The sequence below is a fragment of the Choloepus didactylus genome, chromosome 3 (genome assembly GCF_015220235.1).
Source record: "Choloepus didactylus isolate mChoDid1 chromosome 3, mChoDid1.pri, whole genome shotgun sequence".
Lineage (NCBI taxonomy): Eukaryota > Metazoa > Chordata > Mammalia > Pilosa > Megalonychidae > Choloepus > Choloepus didactylus.
The window spans coordinates 205,891,128-205,910,100 of NC_051309.1; the positions used below are offsets into that span (position 1 = coordinate 205,891,128).

The window sequence follows — 18,973 nt, forward strand, 5'->3', positions numbered from 1 at the left end:
GGAGGGATTTCATGAAAGCCTGTGGAACAGAAAGTTTGGAGAAAGAGGGAGTGGTCAAGGGAGATCAATAAGAAAAGGCCAGGAGGAGACGGATGGCCTCATTGGGAGCAGCTGCAGTGAAGTGAGGAGGTCAGAAGTCATTGGCGTGGGTGGAACAGTTAATGGAAAGCAAGACCATGGAGTCGGTGAGTGTAGATTGTCCTTTTTACAAAACTGGGTTGAAAGAGAAAGAGAGAAATAGGAAGGTAGCTAGAAGCAGGAGTAAAAGAAGTTTTAATTTTTTAAGATTTAAAAGTCTTGAGCTTGTTTGTAGAGTAAAAGAGAAAAGTGTAGGTAATTAAAGACCATTCTAGAGAAGAAAGGAGAGGGTTTGGATTCAGAGCACAGATGAAAGGATTAGAATAAAACGAGGGGATCAATACTTCAGAAGCAACCCTCAAGTAGCAAGGGACTCACACTGGTGGCTATGTACCCACCAGGCCTCTCATCACATGACAGGAAAATCTCCATGTGGCTCTCAGAGGGTCCAGCAGATTTGAGTTGCCTATGGCTGAAACCCAAAACAGACCATTTGCTGGCTTTCCTCCTTGTCCCCTCTTACTTCCCTACTCTCTCATGTATGCTTCCTGGACTCACCTCCCAAATAAACTACTTCCATCCAAATTTTTGTCTCAGAGTCGGCTTTTGGGGAACCCCAATTTAAATAGGAGTTGAGGTTGGACATTATCCCAGGCTTTTGAATCCAGAAATGATTCCAGATTGGACTTTCTCAGCCAGATCATACTCTATCCTTTTAATGGCCTTTTGTTAAACTGGGTACATACCATTTCCTAAAACACAACTTGGGCTTTATGTTTCTGTGGGTTTTTTTCCATACCAGTGGTACTATATCATCAGACCAAGTAGTCTAGGATAAGGGTCTTCTGAGGAGAGGTGTACAAAAACAGTAGAGCTAACTGTGTTACTGTCCTTCTCTTCCATTGTTTTTGAATATGATTCTTCAGTTTTTTGGTCCATCTGCCTATCTATCTGTGCCAGTTTGGATGTATTATGTCCCCCAAAATGCCATGTTCCTTGATGCAATCTTGTGCAGGCAGATGTATTAGTGTTTATTAGGTTGGAATCATTTGATTGAGTGTTTTTATGGAGATGTGACTCAATCAACTGTGGGGGAGACCTTTGATTCGATAATTTCCATGGAGGTGTTACCCTACCCATTCAGGGTGGGTCTTAACTGAATCACTGGAGTCCTATAAAAGTGTTAACAGACAGGAGGATGTGCTGCAGCTAAGAGAGACACTTTGAAGAATGCACAGAAGCTGAGAGTGGAGCTGGAAGACAACCTGGGATCAGCAGACGCCAGCCACATGCCTTCCCAGCTAACAAAGGTTTTCCGGATGCCATTGGCCTTCCTTCAGTGAAGGTATACTTGTGTTGATGCCTTGATTTGGACATTTTCGTGGCTTTCATACTGTAACTTTGTAACCAAATAAACCCCTTTTATAAAAGCCAATCCATTTCTGGTATTTTGCATAATGCCAGCATTAGCAAACCAGAACACTATCTATCTTCTATCTTAATATTTATGTCTATGTTTACTTCCTCATATATGTGTAAAACTACATCTCCATCTACATATATATCTGTATCAAAATATATCTACTTGTTTCTCTATCTAGTCTGTTTCATTTTCTAAGATAAATATAGGCCAAAGTGGGACAGAAAGCTGATTAATAAAGCAAGAATACAGAAATAACAATGTATCAGTTCTTGGTTGGTTTCTGACTGACTAATTCAGGCAAAAGTGAGTTTATTGGAATATACTGAGGAATATGGGATTCAGAGAATAAAGAGGTATCTGGGACATCAGGTTTGGGAATGAACAGGAACTAAGGGAGCTATGGAAAACCAAGAAGTTGAAAGCAAGGAATTAGCTAGCTCCTTGGCTCCTGCAGTGGAAACCCAGTATTATTTTCCCCAAAAGTTATGGAGTGGCCCCAGCCACAAATAGAAATGCCAATAGAGGGGGAAGAAAAAGAATAGCAAATGTCAACTGTAAATCCCATCAGGTAGCCAGACAGGCTGTTGGCTGGGGTTGTCTGTTGACTGTCTATGGATTACAAAGGAGCGGTCATTGGTAGTTGAATAACTATAAGGACCTTATAATTTAGAATGCTGAGGAAGACTTGACTGTAGTTATGTATAATGTAAGAGTTTAAAGGAAAAACTGAGAAATATAGAAATAAATTGAAGTAGGCTTTACCAGAAGAATGAAAAGATACTAACTGAAAATGCCTCGGAATAGGAAAATAATTATTGGCATTTCATGAGTCAGAAATAAACCAAACCAAACTGCATTTTGCTGGTCAGAGCTGTCTGACATAGATCCTCAGAGAAAAGCATTTTGCAGGCTAAATGAACAACATGGGGAGAGACACAGAAGGAGAAAGCATAACTTATGTTTGGGAAATGGCCTGTATCCAGTTTGGCTGGTGTAGAGGGAACATGAGAATGTTCAGATTTTGTTTTTGTGGGCTTCTGTTCTTTTGAAAGCCAAACAATTTTTATTATGACATGTACTTGATTTACAAATCAGTTTTGAATTCTTATTTAGTTTGCATGCTCCAATACTTAAAATCTGGCTCTTTATCTCCTCAATTGAAGTTCATAGCTCATGTTTGGCTCCTTGCTCTCTTTTATTCTTTAGTAGTCACTGAAAGCAATTAAAATGCAACTGATAGTCTTTCTCAGTGTGTCAACAAAAAGGTACAGCAATAGTGACTCTCTTGGGTATGTGGTCTCTACTTCACTAAGTGAATGAATAATTCCTATGACTGTATTCACAGATACAGTAGAAATGGTGATGCACCCCCTCCATGTACCCCTCAAGGAAGAATTTGTTTCTCCATTGCTTGGTGTACTGACAGCAGACAGCCTTCAGAGATCAGCCCCTTCAGGGATTGCGTTGCCTTGGCTGCAGAGAGCTTCCCCCACCCCCAAGGTCATTCCCCTTCCTGGAGCAACCCGCATCTAATGACTGATCATATCAGGAGTAAGCCCAGCCATTTCGGTCAAAAGTGGGTGTTCTGGATTGCTAATGCTGCCATCATGCAAAACACCAGAAATGGATTGGCTTTTATAAAAGGGGGTTTATTTGTTTACAAAGTTACAGTCGTAAGGCCATAAAGGTCCAAGGTAAGGTATCAACAATAGGGTCCCTTCCCTGGAGAAAGGCCATTGGCATCCAGAAAACCTCTGTTAGCTGGGAAGGCATGTGGCTGGTGTCTGCTTGCTCCCAGGTTGCATTTCAAAATGGCGTTCTCCAAAACATCAGTATCAGCTTTCTACGGCTGTCTTCAAAATGTATCTGTAAGCTGCTCTCCAAAATGTCTCTCACAGCTGCTCAGAGTTCCTTCTGTTTGTCAGCTCTTTAATATGGCTCCAGTGATTTAATTAAGACCAATCCTGAATGGGTGGGGTAACATCTTCATGGAAATTATCCAATCAAAGATCTCGCCTGCAGTTGATTGAGTCACATCTCCATGGAAACACTCAATCAATAGGTTCCAACCTAATCAACACTAATACATCTGCTCCCACAAGATTGCATCAAAGAACATGACATTTTGGGGGACATTACTTTGGATGGACCATTTTAGTTTAAATCCCATGGGTTCTCCCTTTTCCCAATCCTACTGTCACCCATTCCCTTCCACAGGTGTTGATCACAAGGCTGCCCTAATAAACATTCTGTGCACAAAACTTTGTTTCAGAGTTAGCTTTCTGGAGAACATAGCCTGTATGGACAGCCTTAGATCCTTTTTCATTGTTGTCAAAAAATAGTCTCCCAATACTCATAGCATGATGAACGTAAACAGACTCTTCCACTCCTTCTTGTATCCTGCTTTCCTGACTTACTTCTTTTTCAGCATAAACTAGTCAGTGAAGCAAAAATAAATAAATAGATAAACCCAGAAATAAATGTACCACACCAATACTAGGGGTAAATATAAGGGGGGCATGGGTATGGGAGGATCTGTGGTTTTCTTTAATTTTTATTTCTTTTCTGAAGTAATGAAAATACTATAAAATTGATCGTGGTGATGTTTGCACAACTATGTAATGATACTGTGAGTCAGTGACTGCATACCTAGGATAATTTGTATGGTGTGTGAATATATCTCCATAAAATTGCATTTTAAAAAATGAAAAAAAAATGAACCAAAAAAATAAACCCAGAAATGTGTACAAATCATTAACATATAGCTCAGTGAATTTTCTCTCAAAGCAACATTGTTACTATTATTATTTTTGTAGTGTGGATGTGCTAGTGATGGATTTTTTTTAACTTTTGTATATCTGAAAGTGCATTTTGTCTTGGTTTTTGAAAGGTATTTTGCTGCATGTAGAATTCCAGTTGTTCTAGCCTTCTTGCTTGCAGTTTCCAACAAGAAGTCTGCTATCATCTTTGTCTTTGTTCACTTGTAGGTAACATACCTTTTTTCTCTTGTTGATGTTAAGATTTCCCCATTATCATTGGTTTTGAAAAATTTGATTATGATATTCTTTACTGTGGTTTCGTTTATCTTTATATGTGCTTAGGGTTCATTGAACTTCTCAGACCTGTGGGTTTATAGTTTTTATCAAATTTGGAAATTTTTCAGCCATTATTTCATCAAATATTTTTTTGTTTTGCCCAGTCTTCAAGGACTCCAATTTCATATATAGTATGCTACTGAAGTTGTCCTACAACTCAGTACTTTTTTCATTTTTTATTATCCTTTATTCTCTGTGCTTAATTTTGGACAATTTTATTGCTATGTTTTCAAGTTAAATAACTTGCTTCTGCAATGTCTAACTTGCTATTAATCCATCCTTTTTATTTTCATCTCAGAAATTTTAGTTTTTGCCTCTAGAAATGTTGAGGGGTTGTTCTAGTTTGCTAATGCTGCCAGAATGCAAAACACCAGAGACAGATTGGCTTTTATAAAGGGGGTTTATTTGGTTACACAGTTATAGTCTTAAGGCCATAAAGTGTCCAAGGTAACATATCAGCAATCAGGTACCTTCACTGGAGGATGGCCAATGGCATCCAGAAAACCTCTGTTAGCTGGGAAGGCACGTGGCTGGCATCTGCTCCAAAGTTCTGGTTTCAAAATGGCTTTCTCAGAGGACATTACTCTCTAAGCTGCAGTTCCTCAAAAATGTCATGCTTAGTTGCACTTGGGGTATTTGTCCTCTCTTAGCTTCTCCAGAGCAAGAGTCTGCTTTCAATGGCCGTCTTAAACTGTCTCTCATCTGCAGCTCCTGTGCTTTCTTCAAAGTGTCCCTCTTGGCTGTAGCAGCTTGTTCCTTCTGTCTGATCTTTTTTTTTTTTTTCTCATTAAACTTTGTTTTAATGGGTCTCAAAATTCTGTGACAGATTTTTGGTCATTGTTTCCATTTAAAAAGTACTGATTTTAAAAACTAATAACTTAAAACTGCCACACAAAAACAAATGGTCCACAAAACATTCCTTTCCTTCTGAAAGTTTTACGATGCATTGTTATCATTAACCAGTCTTTTACTATTAAACTTAAATGGCCAATTGAGACAAACAGTTCTGAGACTGTTCTTCCACCACTGATTAAAACTGGGGTGGCAGGTGTTATAGGTAATATTCATTTAGCCTTCTGAGCTTTCTGGGCAGACTTGGTGACCTTGCCAGCTCCAGCAGCCTTCTTGTCCACAGCCTTGATGACACCCACAGCAACTGTCTGTCTCATATCCCGAACAGCAAAACGACCCAGAGGAGGATAATCAGAGAAGCTCTCAACACACATGGGCTTGCCAGGAACCATATCAACGATGGCAGCATCACCAGATTTCAGAAATTTGGGGCCATCTTCCAGCTTCTTACCAGAACGACGATCAATCTTCTCCTTCAGCTCAGCAAACTTGCAAGCAATGTGAGCTGTGTGACAATCCAGCACAGGTGCATAGCCAGCACTGATTTGGCCTGGATGGTTCAGAATAATCACCTGAGCAGTAAAACCAGCTGCTTCCATCGGTGGATCGTTTTTGCTGTCACCAGCCACATTGCCACGACGAACATCTTTTACAGACACGTTCTTGACATTGAAGCCCACGTTGTCCCCGGGAAGAGCTTCACTCAAAGCTTCATGGTGCATCTCAACAGACTTGACTTCAGTTGTAACGTTGACTGGAGCAAAGGTGACCACCATGCCCGGTTTGAGAACACCAGTCTCCACTCGGCCCACAGGGACAGTATCAATACCACCAATTTTGTAGACATCCTGAAGAGGCAGACGCAAGGGTTTGTCAGTTGGACGAGTGGGTGGCAGGATGCAATCCAAAGCTTCAAGCAGTGTGGTTCCACTGGCATTGCCATCCTTACGGGTGACTTTCCATCCCTTGAACCAAGGCATGTTAGCACTTGGCTCCAGCATGTTGTCACCATTCCAACCAGAAATTGGCACAAATGCTACTGTGTCGGGGTTGTAGCCAATTTTCTTAATGTAGGTGCTGACTTCCTTAACGATTTCCTCGTATCTCTTCTGGCTGTAGGGTGGCTCAGTAGAATCCATTTTGTTAACACCAACAATTAGTTGTTTCACACCCAGTGTGTAAGCCAGAAGAGCATGCTCACGGGTCTGCCCATTCTTGGAGATACCAGCTTCAAATTCACCAACACCAGCAGCAACAATCAGGACAGCACAGTCAGCCTGAGATGTGCCTGTAATCATGTTTTTAATAAAGTCTCTGTGCCCTGGGGCATCAATGATGGTCACATAGTACTTGCTGGTCTCAAATTTCCACAGGGAGGTATCAATGGTAATACCATGCTCACGTTCAGCTTTCAGTTTATCCAAGACCCAGGCATATTTGAAGGACCCCTTTCCCATCTCAGGAGCCTCCTTCTCAAATTTTTCGATGGTTCTTTTGTCGATTCCACCACATTTGTAGATCAGGTGGCCAGTAGTGGTGGATTTGCCCGAATCTACGTGTCCAATAACGACAATGTTGATATGAGTCTTTTCCTTTCCCATTTTGGCTTAAGAATCAGGGATGGTTTTCACGACACCTGTGTTCTGGCGGCAAACCCGTTGCGAAAAAACTTCTGTCTGATCTTATACAGTGCTCCAGAAATTTAATTCAGACCCACCCTGAATGGGCGGGCCAACACCTCCATGGAAATTATCCAATCAGAGTCATCAGTGGATTTTATAAAGGGGGTTGGGTGGGGTGCATCTCCATGAAAACACTCAAAGAATTACAATCTAAATACTGATGGATCTGCCAACACAAGATTACATCAAAGATAATGGTGTTTAGGGGACATAACACATTCAAACTGGCACAGGGGTCTTTTTTATATCTTCCATGTCTCTACTTGACTTTTTAAATATCTGGAATACAGTTATAATAGTTTTCTTATCATTGTCTGCTGATTCTAATGTGTTAGTTCTGGGTCAGTTTCAACTCATTGATTTTTCTCTTCATTATGGTTTGCATTTTCTTGTTTCTTTGTTTGACTGGATGCCAAACATCATGAATTTTATGTTGTTGAGTGCTGGATATTTTTGTATTCCTATAAATATTCTTACACTTTGTTCTGTGATGATGTTAAATACTTGGAGATAGTTTGATCTTTGGGGGCTTGTTTTTAAGATTTATTAGGCAGGATTTAGTCTCAGTATTTCATGAATTATGAGGTTTTCTAGTCTGGCTGATGGGAAGAGGCTCTATTTTCAGCTCTGAGTGCTGGTCACTGTTCCCTCTGATGCTTTCAGTTGATTCTTTCCTTAACCTTGCGTGCATAGATCAGTATTCTTTGCAAAACATGAGGGGCACCCTCTGCCGATCTCTGGAGTTCTCCTTCTGTGCTCTTCTATATTCGTAGGTACACTCTCCTACCCAGGGGAAAGACTGGAGCCTAAGCTAACTGCTACTGGCTTTATATGGTGGCATTTCTGTGGGAAAGGGGAGAGAGCAGGAAGAAAAATAAACTCTGCAGAAGGAGGTTTCATTCCACTGGATTCTGATATTGGCTTAGCAGCCTAAGTCTCCCATTTATGACCTGTGCTCCATCTTTAGTGAAGCATGATAACAATTTTTCTTCCTAATACTCTAGAATCCCCAGATCATGGAAACTCCTCTTAACCAGTACTTTGTAATTGAAATGTTATGAACTGTTAGTGTCTGCAATTTTTTTTTCTAAGAAAAACAAAGTACTTCCTAGTTAAAAACAAAACAAAACAAACAAACAAAAAAAAACTTTCATGCAAACTCTAGCTGCTTTGATCTTCCTGGACTTTCAGCTCCATTTCCTCCTCAGAAAATCTGCTGTTCTCCAGCTGGGTCCCCTTCTCCCTGCACTGTGTCCTGATCATTCTCTCAAGGCAATAACCTGGGGCAGTTGGTTTTTTCATCCATCTCTATGGGATCATTGTCCTTCATTGTCTGGTATTTTGTCATTTGAAACTCTTTGTTTCATATATTTGTGTTATCTTTGTTTTGTTTTTGTTTTCTTGGTTATTTCAGGAGGGAGGGTCTATGCAGTCATTGTTACTCCATCTTGAAAGCAGAAATATCCAGTAGTATCACTAAAAATTTCATTTAATAATTGAAATGCAAATTAGATATGCAATCAATTTTTGTTTATTGAGTTTGTATCTAGTGACTTTAGTAAATTCACTTATTAATTCTAATAGTTTGATGGTGGAATTTTTTGGTTTTTCTATGTACATAATTATGTTTTCTGCAGCGAATTGCAGTTTTATTTCTTCCTTTCCAAGCCTTACCCTTTCATTTTTGTATTGCCTTATTGCATTGGATAGATCCTCTAGTAAAATCTTGAAAAAAGTTAGTTTTAGTGGGATTACAGGATTCATTCCTGATCTCAGGAAGGAGCTTTGAGAATTTCACCTTTAAGTATGGTGTTTGTTGTAGTTTTTGTGTAGATACTCTATCAGGTTAAGAAAATCTCTTTCTGTGGATGACTAAATTATTGGCTTCAATTTTTCATCCTCCCTGTATCCGTGTCCCTTGCCATGTGACTTTGCAGTTGCAGGTTCTTTCACTAAAGACACTGTGTACTTCTCTTCCCCTTGACTGGCCTTTCAACCATGGGTTTTGGTTTGACTAGTGGGATATTAACATATGTGATACATGCAGAGGCTTGAAATGTGTTTAAGTGGTTGGGCTTGCCTACTTGGGCTTCTGCCAACTCCATGGAAGATCATGCCCCGGATAGCCTGCTCATCCAAGGAAGATGAGAGCCATACAACAAGATATTCAGCTCGGAACAATCCATACTGGGCTGGTCTAAAGCAGCTGACCCCAGATGACCCATAGATGCATAAACAAGAACTGATGATTGTTGTTTCAGACCACTGAGTTTTGAAGTGGCTTTTTATGCATCAGGATTTTGGAAATAGGTTGCCAATGCACTTCTTATTTCTATCCTAGTTGTTGTTTTAAACTACTGAGTTTGGGGAGAAGAGTGGTTATTACTCATTGCTAATGCAGCCAAAGGTGACCAGCATACTTTCTATTCCTAGTTTAAGAGTTTTTTTTTTAACTTACTATGAATCCCTGTATGTTTTAAGATGGCCATGTGATTATTCTCCTTTATTCTGTTAATGGTGTGAATTATATTGATTGATTGTTTTTTAAATTTTAAGCTAACCTTGCATTCCTGGGATAAAACCAATCTGGTCATGTTATATTATCTTTGTATATATCAGTGGATTTGATTTGCCAATATTTTGTTTAAGATTTGTGCATCTATGTTCATAGGAGAGACTGCCTGTAACTTTGTTTCTTACAATGTCCCTGTTAGGTTTTGGTCTCAAGATTGTGACAACCTGATAAAATTATTTTGGAACTGCTTCTTTGTTTTTGTTGAGTTATCATCTGTCCATCTTGCTGTTGAACTTTTGGTAGTAATGTCTTTTTTTCCCCTCTGACTTCTTTTAAGATTTGCTTTTGGTCTATATTTTTCAATAGTTGTACCATATGTATTTTGCTTTGCATTTGCATCACTTATTGAAACTGACTTGACATCTTTCATCAACTTAATAAAATTCTCAAAAATGATCTCTTCTAATATTGATTGTGCTCTATTCTCTTTCTCCTCCTTTTATGGACTCCATTCATATATGGCTGACTTTTCCCCTATGCTTTATATATATCTTATTCTCATTTTTTAAGCTACTTTCAACTATTTTGCTTTCTTTCCTTGGTTTGAATGCTTTCTATTAACCCAGACTCCAGATCCTTTCATCAGCTTTGTCCAATCTGTTGTTAAGCCTATTTAATGAGTTCTTAAATTTAGTTGTAGCACTTTTCAATTCTATGATTTCCATTTGATTTTTTCCTATATATTCTAGTTCTTTGGTAAAATTCTTATTCTTGATATGTATTTCTTTGAACATATTAATCATAGTTATTTTAAAATCTGTCCTGATAATGCCAGTTACTAGTTCACACATGGGTTTGTTTCTTTTTCTTTCTCTTGGTCCTGTATCTTTTTATGTCTATTAATTTCTGATTGAAGCCTATCCTCCAGCAGGCAGCCTAGGGGCAGTGCACTTAGTCCAATCAGGGACTGAAACAATGTGACACTGGTTTGCAGTCTTTGTATGGCTTTATCTACCTGTGGGTTATCCAATTGCCAAATGTATTCCTTCAGTCATCCTGGCTATTTCACAGGGCTCTAACTTCTTTGTGGTTCCTGAAGTCTAATTTTTGTCTCCTTACCATCAAGAAACTAATGAAAATTCTACTCTGTTTTTCATTTGCTTTATTACGTTCTTAGTATCTTGTCCGTTGCAGCTTAATTATCAAATGCCTCAATGAGCTTCTCTTCTCTTCAAAACCTGAACCCTCAAGTCCTGGCAGCCTCAGGACTTATGAATGACTTATGAATGATGCATTCGTAAGATTTTTTTTTTATAATATTTTTATCTGATTTAAGTTTTTCTTGGTAGCACTTTTGTTCTGCTACAAAATCTTCTATCAAAGTTTAAAGCAAAACTTTCTGTCTCCTTTCTTTATTGAATGTAAACTTCTTGCTCTGCTGAAAACATGATTGAATTTGGGAATGTTAGAAAAATGATTGTAGGATGCATTTATATTTTCCATCAAAATTTACTGCTTTTTGTTACTGCAAAGACAAGGCTAAGCTTACTTATAATTGTGCCTAAGAGTCTCCCCCAGAGAAACTGTTTGCTGTTCAGATGTGGCCTCTTTCTCTCTAAGTACCGTAAACCCACTGCCCTTTCCCCTACATGGGACCTGACTCCCAGGGGTGTGACTCTCCCTGGCAATGCAGGATATGACTCCCAGGGATGAGTCTGAACCCAGCATCATGGGATTAAGAACACCTTCTTGACCAAAAGGGGGAAGTGAAATGAAACAAAATAAAGTTTCAGTGGCTGAGAGATTTCACATGGAGTCAAGAGGTCATCCTGGAGGTTATTCTTATGCATTATATAGATATCCCTTTTTAGTTTTTAGTGTATTGGAATAGCTAGAAGGAAATACCTGAAACTGTCAAACTGCAACCCAGTAGCCTTGATTCCGGAAGACAACTGTGTAACTATGTAGCTCACACAGAGTGACCGTATGATTGTGAAAACCTGTGGCTCACACTCCCTTTTTCCAGTTTATGGACAGATGAGTAGAAAAATAGGGTGGGATGGGGGTGGTGGTAGAATGCTTTAGGTGTTCTATTTTATTTTTATTTTTATTCTTATTTTTATTTTATTATTTTTTTGGGGGGGGGAGTAAGGAAAGTGTTCAAAAATTGATTGTGCGTGGGACATGACTCCTGGGGAGGAATGTAAACCTGGCATCGTGGGATGGAGAATATCTTCTTGACCGAAAGGGGGAAGTGAAAGGAAATGAAATAAGCTTCAGTGGCAGAGAGATTGCAAAAGGAGCCAAGAGTTCACTCTGGTGGGCACCCTTACACACAATATAGACAACCCTTTTTAGGTTCTAATGAATTGGAATAGCTAGCAGTAGCTACCTGAAACTATCAAACTACAACCCAGAACCCATGAATCTTGAAGATGATTGTATAAAAATGTAGCTTATAAGGGGTGACAATAGGATTGGGAAAGCCATAAGGACCACACTCCCCTTTGTCTAGTTTATGGATGGATGAGGAGAAAAATGGGGGAGGGAAAAAAACAAACAAAGGCACCCACTGTTCTTTTTTACTTTAATTGCTCTTTTTCACTTTAATTATTATTCTTGTTATTTTTGTGTGTGTGGTAATGAAGGTGTCAGGGATTGATTTTGGTGATGAATGCACAAGTATGTAATGGTACTGTGAACAATTGAATGTATGATTTGTTTTGTATGACTGCGTGGTATGTGAATATATCGCAAAAAAAATGAGATATTTAAATTAAAAAAATTGATTGTGTTGATGAATGTACAACTATATGATGGTACTGTGAACAACTGATTGTATGCTGTGGTGATTGTATGGTATGTGAATATATCTCAATAAAACTGAATTTTAAAAAAATTTACTGGTTTCTCATCTCACAAAGAATCTTAAATTATTAAAAATTGTTCTCCACTTAATATTAGCAACATCTTTTAAAAAAGTATTTAATTTGTTACTTGTAGTGCATATATGCTTTAGTTTCCCAGATGCTAAAGCAAATACCATACAATGGGTTCGTTTAACAATAGGAATTTATTGGCTCACAGTTTCAGAGTCTGAAAGGTTTGCTTCCTCCCAGGGTCTTCTGGCTGGCAGGCAAACGTTGGGCTTCCTTAGCTTTTCCGTCACATGGCCATGCACATGGCGGCATCTTCTCCTTTCTCTTCTGGGCTCCATTGACTTCCAGCTTCTGGCTGCTCCCTGTGGCTTCTCTGTGGCCTTCTCGATGAGGCCTCCAGTAATAGGATTAAGACCCATCCTGGTTCAGCTGGGCCACACCTTAACTAAAGAAGCCTCATCAAAAGGTCCTATTTATAATGGACTTACTCCCAGAATAATGGATTAAGAACATGTTTTTCTGTACTTAACTCCCAGCCACCACAATGTATTACTCTCAGTCTCTGCAGATCAAGTGAAACAGTCCTGCTCTTATTTCAAAACAGAAGGAAACTAAAACTTATCTCATGTCTTCTGTGTCTCAGGTCCTGTGGTAAGCCCATTATGAAAGTTATTACATTTGAGTCCTTCTATTATGTGATGCTACAAAGAGAGAGATAGATTTGTTCCATGAACAATAAGTAGTTCTGAGATCCTATTGCATGGTATGGATGTTGTAGGTATAGAAATAAGAAAAATTGTCCCCGTTCTCACTTTAGTGAGGATAGTAACTCCAGTACACAATAGAGTGGTGTGCGATATAAGAGAAGTAAACACAGAGGAGAACTTCTAGCCTAGGTGAGTGGGCTGGGGGAAGGGCCAGGTCAGGGAAGTCTTATTTCATTCAGAGGGGTTACGTATCAGAAAGTATTGGAAGAGACAAATAAAGGAAAAGATAACTGGGCCAATAGTGAATATATATGCACAAACATGTGAAATCACACATCTGTAGCAAAAGGGCATATGCAAAGTAGTTGATTCATTGGTGAAAATAGCCATGGGAAATGAGATATGAGGCTTGCCAGCATTTGTATTGAACCAGATAATCTTCTATTGATCTGGATTGATCCCTTTTCTTTATTCTTTGGTTTTCCTGATTGAGTGTTAGCAGAAGGAACACATACTGGGGAGGCTTCCTTCTTCACAACTTACCTCCCAGTAGCTATGTTTGTCAAGGATCTCTACACCTAAATTAATCATCTCAGCCAAGAGAGCAGGGCTGTAGCCCAGATATGTGGGTGCCGTATGTCTAATTGGACATTGAAATATAGGTGACCAGGATAATTGGATTCCCTCTCCTAGGAATGAAAACTTTTTGTGGAAAGATACAGAGAATAAAAATCCACTGAAACTAAATCATTTTAAGCATTGCACATGACAGAATGAGTCCAAGAACTCTTACTGCTGAATTTCTGGGGCTGACCTGGTTCTATCTTCCCTTCAACTTACTTGTGTCACTCTGTCGTTGATTTTGTGACTTATCTCAAAACCCGTCCAATAGATCAGATTATTATTATCATTATTACTTTTTTTGGGCTCAAGATGACTGGGGGAAGTTAATTTCTTTAGCTTGCAAATAAATACAAACAAAACAAAAACAAAAAATTTAAATGGATTACTCTAAGAATGGGCATCAATATTTCGGAATCTTTAAATGCTGGAAGCAGGGGAAAATGTTGACTCTAAAAGTTCTGGAATTTTTTTCCCTTGTCTCTTAGGGGGAAACAGGAAGACTTCAGTCTTACAGGGAACATTTTGGCGTGTATTCATGGTCACGCACATGTGAATCAGGTAGCTTTTGAGGTAGCTTTAGTTATTGGTAAAGTCATCCAAATGCAAATGTAAAATTTAAAAGGAAACTTTAAAAAGTTTACCATGTGCAAGTTCTGGTCTCAATGCACATGCAGAAAAATAAATTCATTGTAATGGAACCATATGTGGTCCAAACAACAAATGAATCAGAATGTGTATGTAATTGTGCACAATGAACTTTTCATTTTTCTCAACATTATTTGCAGTTATTTTGAAGTGAAAACAAGAAACTATATCTCAGGGAGTTGTATGTAGACTGTTTTATTTTTTCTTTGAAATAAAAAAAAAAGATAAAGCTGAATAAGAACTAAAGACAAATTTTTGGTCAACTGTGCAAATACATTTGTGCTAAATGTATTTTTTTTTTCTGCTACTGTTCAGAAATTTTGTCAGAATATCTAACAACCCTAGGGTTCTACTTTTAGATGTGGCCGTGTGAAGCATCATGTAATTTCCAGTTAATTGAGTGATGTTTCATGAGAAGATAATGTTCCAAAAATCTTAAAGCTGGAGAAAAGAGGCCCAGTTGGAGATTGGATTTAGGTATCTGGATGAAAAAGAGTTAAAGCAAATTTAACAAAGAAAGCAGAGGAGCTCTGCTGAGGAGTAAATGAAGAGAGACATCTTGCATTACCTCCTATATACCTTGTTTTTAAAGACATATTTTAAAATGTGGTTTTACTTAACATGAGCTCTTGTTTTCTTTCCCTCTTCACACCACATATTTTCACATAGTATAGCTGAATTACTTCTTTATGTGTTAAGTGTAAAAAATCTGTTTTCTATTAGAATTTAAGATTTATTTGGTTGAAATTGTTTTTTAATGACATGATCTTATAGTGAGGTTCTTCACAAATGAGAAAGATGTTATTGTTTAGAAGCATAACTTATATCCAATTCCAAAGTCCTTATCATACTTATCAAAAGAAAAACAAACATATCCCTTGTTCCAAGCTCTTTTTCCTTTTCAAGGGAAAAAAATTGAATAAGGAAACATCTTTTGCACTTTGTCCTCTTAGGGAACCAATTTAAACTTGGTTAGATAAACAGGGAATGAAAATTCTGAGCAAGTAGATGAGAAACCTTTGAAAAGAAGAGAAGGGAATGAGCATTTTGTCTTAAGTAGTATGCAGAGGATACAGATTTTGGGGGAACTGAAGTTATATGTTTAGGATGCATCCACTTGAAAAAAAGAATACAAAACTATAAGTACAGAAACAGCTATGAAAGGGAATATTTTATTTAGAATGAGAAAAGAAACCCCACAACAAATTGCAATTTTTACAAAGTCAACATGTAGCAAAACGTCACAAAAATCCTGAAAACAACATATTATTAATAAATTGCCTAACACTCTTTTATAATACATTTTTCCTTCTTTTTAGCTGCATGTTCTGCTCATCTTGTCACATGATAATGATTTTGTAATATAATTGACATAGAGAAATTGCAAAGATAAGCCTGGTTTTCCGCTAGCATGATTGAAATTCACTGTAAATTTTTGACAGTTTAAAAATTTTATTTAGTTTCATATCTTTTTATGAGTAATGTCATGAAAACTTTTAAGATTGTTGTCAAATTTGAGAATAACTTCCTGTAAGATTTTCTCCTATCTGAATTGTAAGTTTTCAGAGCATTTCACATTTTCTTGTGCACTGACTAAACTTAAATACTCTTTAAATTGTCAACTGTCATTAACAAATAACATTGTTGATATTCTTGCTGTCATGGCATTTTATAAATTATATTTATCTTAATTGATGTCAATTCTTTGTGCCAAGTAACCAAGGGACAGAAATCTTTAAATTTATTTTTAGTCAAATTTAAATTTAACTAAAATTTAAATTTAGTTTAAACTCCTCTTAAATTATACGGTTTATCAAAAATCCAAGACCTTATGCATTACTTCTGTTTGAAATATCTCTCTTCTTCTTAATGAATTAATGCTCTTCGCATGATCTAAAATTTTTCTGTTGCATTTCACTTCTAAAGCCATAATGATTTTTACTGATTTAATTAATCATTGTATTGTTTTCCTTTGTATTTCCACCAATTTCTATCTGAATTTCTCTCAGTTTCTATTTTGAGATGACAAATGAAGGTACCCTTCTTATAAAAAAATGGGAATCTTTAATTTCTCACTTGTTTTATTGAAATGTTCCAAAATGTCTTTCCAAAGTACAGGTGAAATGGTGTATTCCAACTTCAGCTTTCCCTTTGCTTGATACCCAAAATGCCCTTGGCCCTTTGGATGCCACCAGGCACGAAGAGAACTGTGATGGAGGCAACACTGAAGTAGATAGAGACAATGGTTTGAACTTGAACGAATTAAAAGAAATCGTAGTTTTGAAAATTTTACAAGAACATTATCATGAGACAACATTGTTAAAAGGCCTCCTGGGCTTTGGAAGGACCTGTACCAGGAAGACGTCCTGCAGCATAATCTTTATTATGTTCACAGTAAATTGTTTCATGCAGGTATGTTATAAACAACAGGCATGAAGTATAAGTGCCTTAAAAGCCAGCAGGTGGTCTAAAGAAACCTGCAGTTTGCTGAGTTGCTCTACTGATGCCAAAGAGAGCTGAGTCTTTAGCAGTGATTTGAGGAGACTCTGCCCCCAAATAACTCCCATATGTCTTCCTTACTGCCTGAAATTCTATTAACATAGTTTTAAGAATTGTTAGATACCACTAAATATTTAATGAGATGCTCTTGAAACTTGATCTCAATACTACTAATATCTAGAAATGAGTGAAATATTTCAAAGCATGTCCACCAGTGAAAAGGAACGCTAAATGTACCGATGTGGAAAGAACTCTAAGAGATGTTAAGTGGAAAGGGCAGGGTGAGGTTCAGTGTGGACAATATGCTGCCTTTGCTATAAAAGAGGTGAGAATAGGAATACGTATTTTGTTTATTTTTGTTTGCATAAAGAAACTCTGGAAGATGCCTCTATGTATTTGTTGATTTTTATATTTTAATATGTTATCCAAAAAACTAAATTAAAAATCCAGAAAGTTTGATGTGCTAAGCCCTCTATCATGGGACTTGCCCTTATGAAGCTCATTGCTGCAAAGGAGAGGCTAAACTTGCATATAATTGTGCCTAAGAGTCTCCCCCAAGTACTCTTTGTTGCTCAGATGTGGCCTCTCTCTGTCTCTCTAACTGAGCCACCTCGGCAGGTGAACTCACTTCCCTCCCCCCACTACATGGGACCCAATTCCCAGGGGTGTAAATCTCCCTGGCAACGCAGAATATGATTCCCAGGGATGAATGTGGTCCTGGCATCGTGGGACTGAGAGTATCTTCTTGACCAAAAGGGGGATGCAAAATGAGACGAAACAGTTTCAGTGGCTGAGAGATCCCAAATGGAGTCGAGAGGTCACTCTGGTGGACATTCTTATGCACTATATAGATAACACCTCTTAAGTTTTAATGTATTGGAATAGCTAGAAGTAAATAACTGAAACTATCAACCTCCAACCCAGTAGTCTTGACTCCTGAAGACGATTGTATAACAATGTAGATTACAAGGTGTGACAGTGTGATTGTGAAAACCTTGTGGATCACACTCCCTTTATCCAGTGTATGGATAGATGAGTAGAAAAATGGGGACAAAAACTAAATGAAAAATAGGGTGGGGGGATGATTTGGGTGTTCTTTTTTACTTTTATTTTTTATTCTTATTTTGATTCTTTCTGATGTAAGGAAAATGTTCAGAAATAGATTGTGGTGATGAAGGCATAACTATATGATCATACTGTGAACAGTTGATTGTACACCATGGATGATTGTATGGTATGTGAATACATTTCAATAAAACTGAATTTAATTTAAAAAAAATCCAGAAAGTTAAAAAATATCTATTATGTAGAATAAAATACTTTTATGGAAAAAATGTCAGTCCCTTGCCCCACCCAGCTGTACATCTTTCCAACCTTCAGTCCTTTTCCTCAGAGGCAACCACTTTCAGTCATTTCTTCTGGTATATACTTCCATATTTCTAAATATACCTGTTCTTTATTAATCTCTGTTTTGGTAGATAATTACTTAATTCACCAATATTCCTCTCATTTCTCCTGTCTACATTTTCCCAATACAGTTAATTGACAGTCTTATGGTTTTAAGAAAGTGTTTACATTATTATGACTATGTGCAATTTATTACTCATCCTGTCTAGTGATGAACTATGACTCCTTTTCCTTCCCAATACACCTTCTTTTCCTCAGAATTATAATTTTCCCTCATCGACTTGATTCTCCACATATCCACTGACTTGTACCATCAAATCTGTCAAACATCTGTCAATATTACTTTCAACTCACTGCATGTGGTAGGCCTAGAGGGCAACCAATCCAGAGTCGAGCTGAGGACTCTGGGAGGGAGGATCCAGGAAACAGTGGTGCTGGCATCCCAGCTTTCCTGTTTGGGATTCTCTGTGTAACAGTCGAGAGTTCAGTCAGAGAAGCAGAACCTCCAAGATATGTAAGGGATTTGACCTTATGCAGTTGTGGGAACTGGTTAAGCAGTCTCTGTAA

At 37.9% G+C, this 18,973-nt stretch overlaps 1 protein-coding gene across 1 annotated transcript; it reads right to left on the minus strand.

Annotated features, from left to right (window-relative positions):
• Window positions 1–5,595: 5,595 nt before the first annotated feature.
• On the minus strand, window positions 5,596–7,109 carry LOC119528957 (elongation factor 1-alpha 1-like). Its single transcript, XM_037829121.1, has one exon. The coding sequence runs from the start codon at window positions 7,047–7,049 to the stop codon at window positions 5,661–5,663; it is 1,389 nt and encodes a 462-aa protein (XP_037685049.1). The 5' UTR covers window positions 7,050–7,109; the 3' UTR covers window positions 5,596–5,660.
• Between the last annotated feature and the right edge of the window lie 11,864 nt (window positions 7,110–18,973).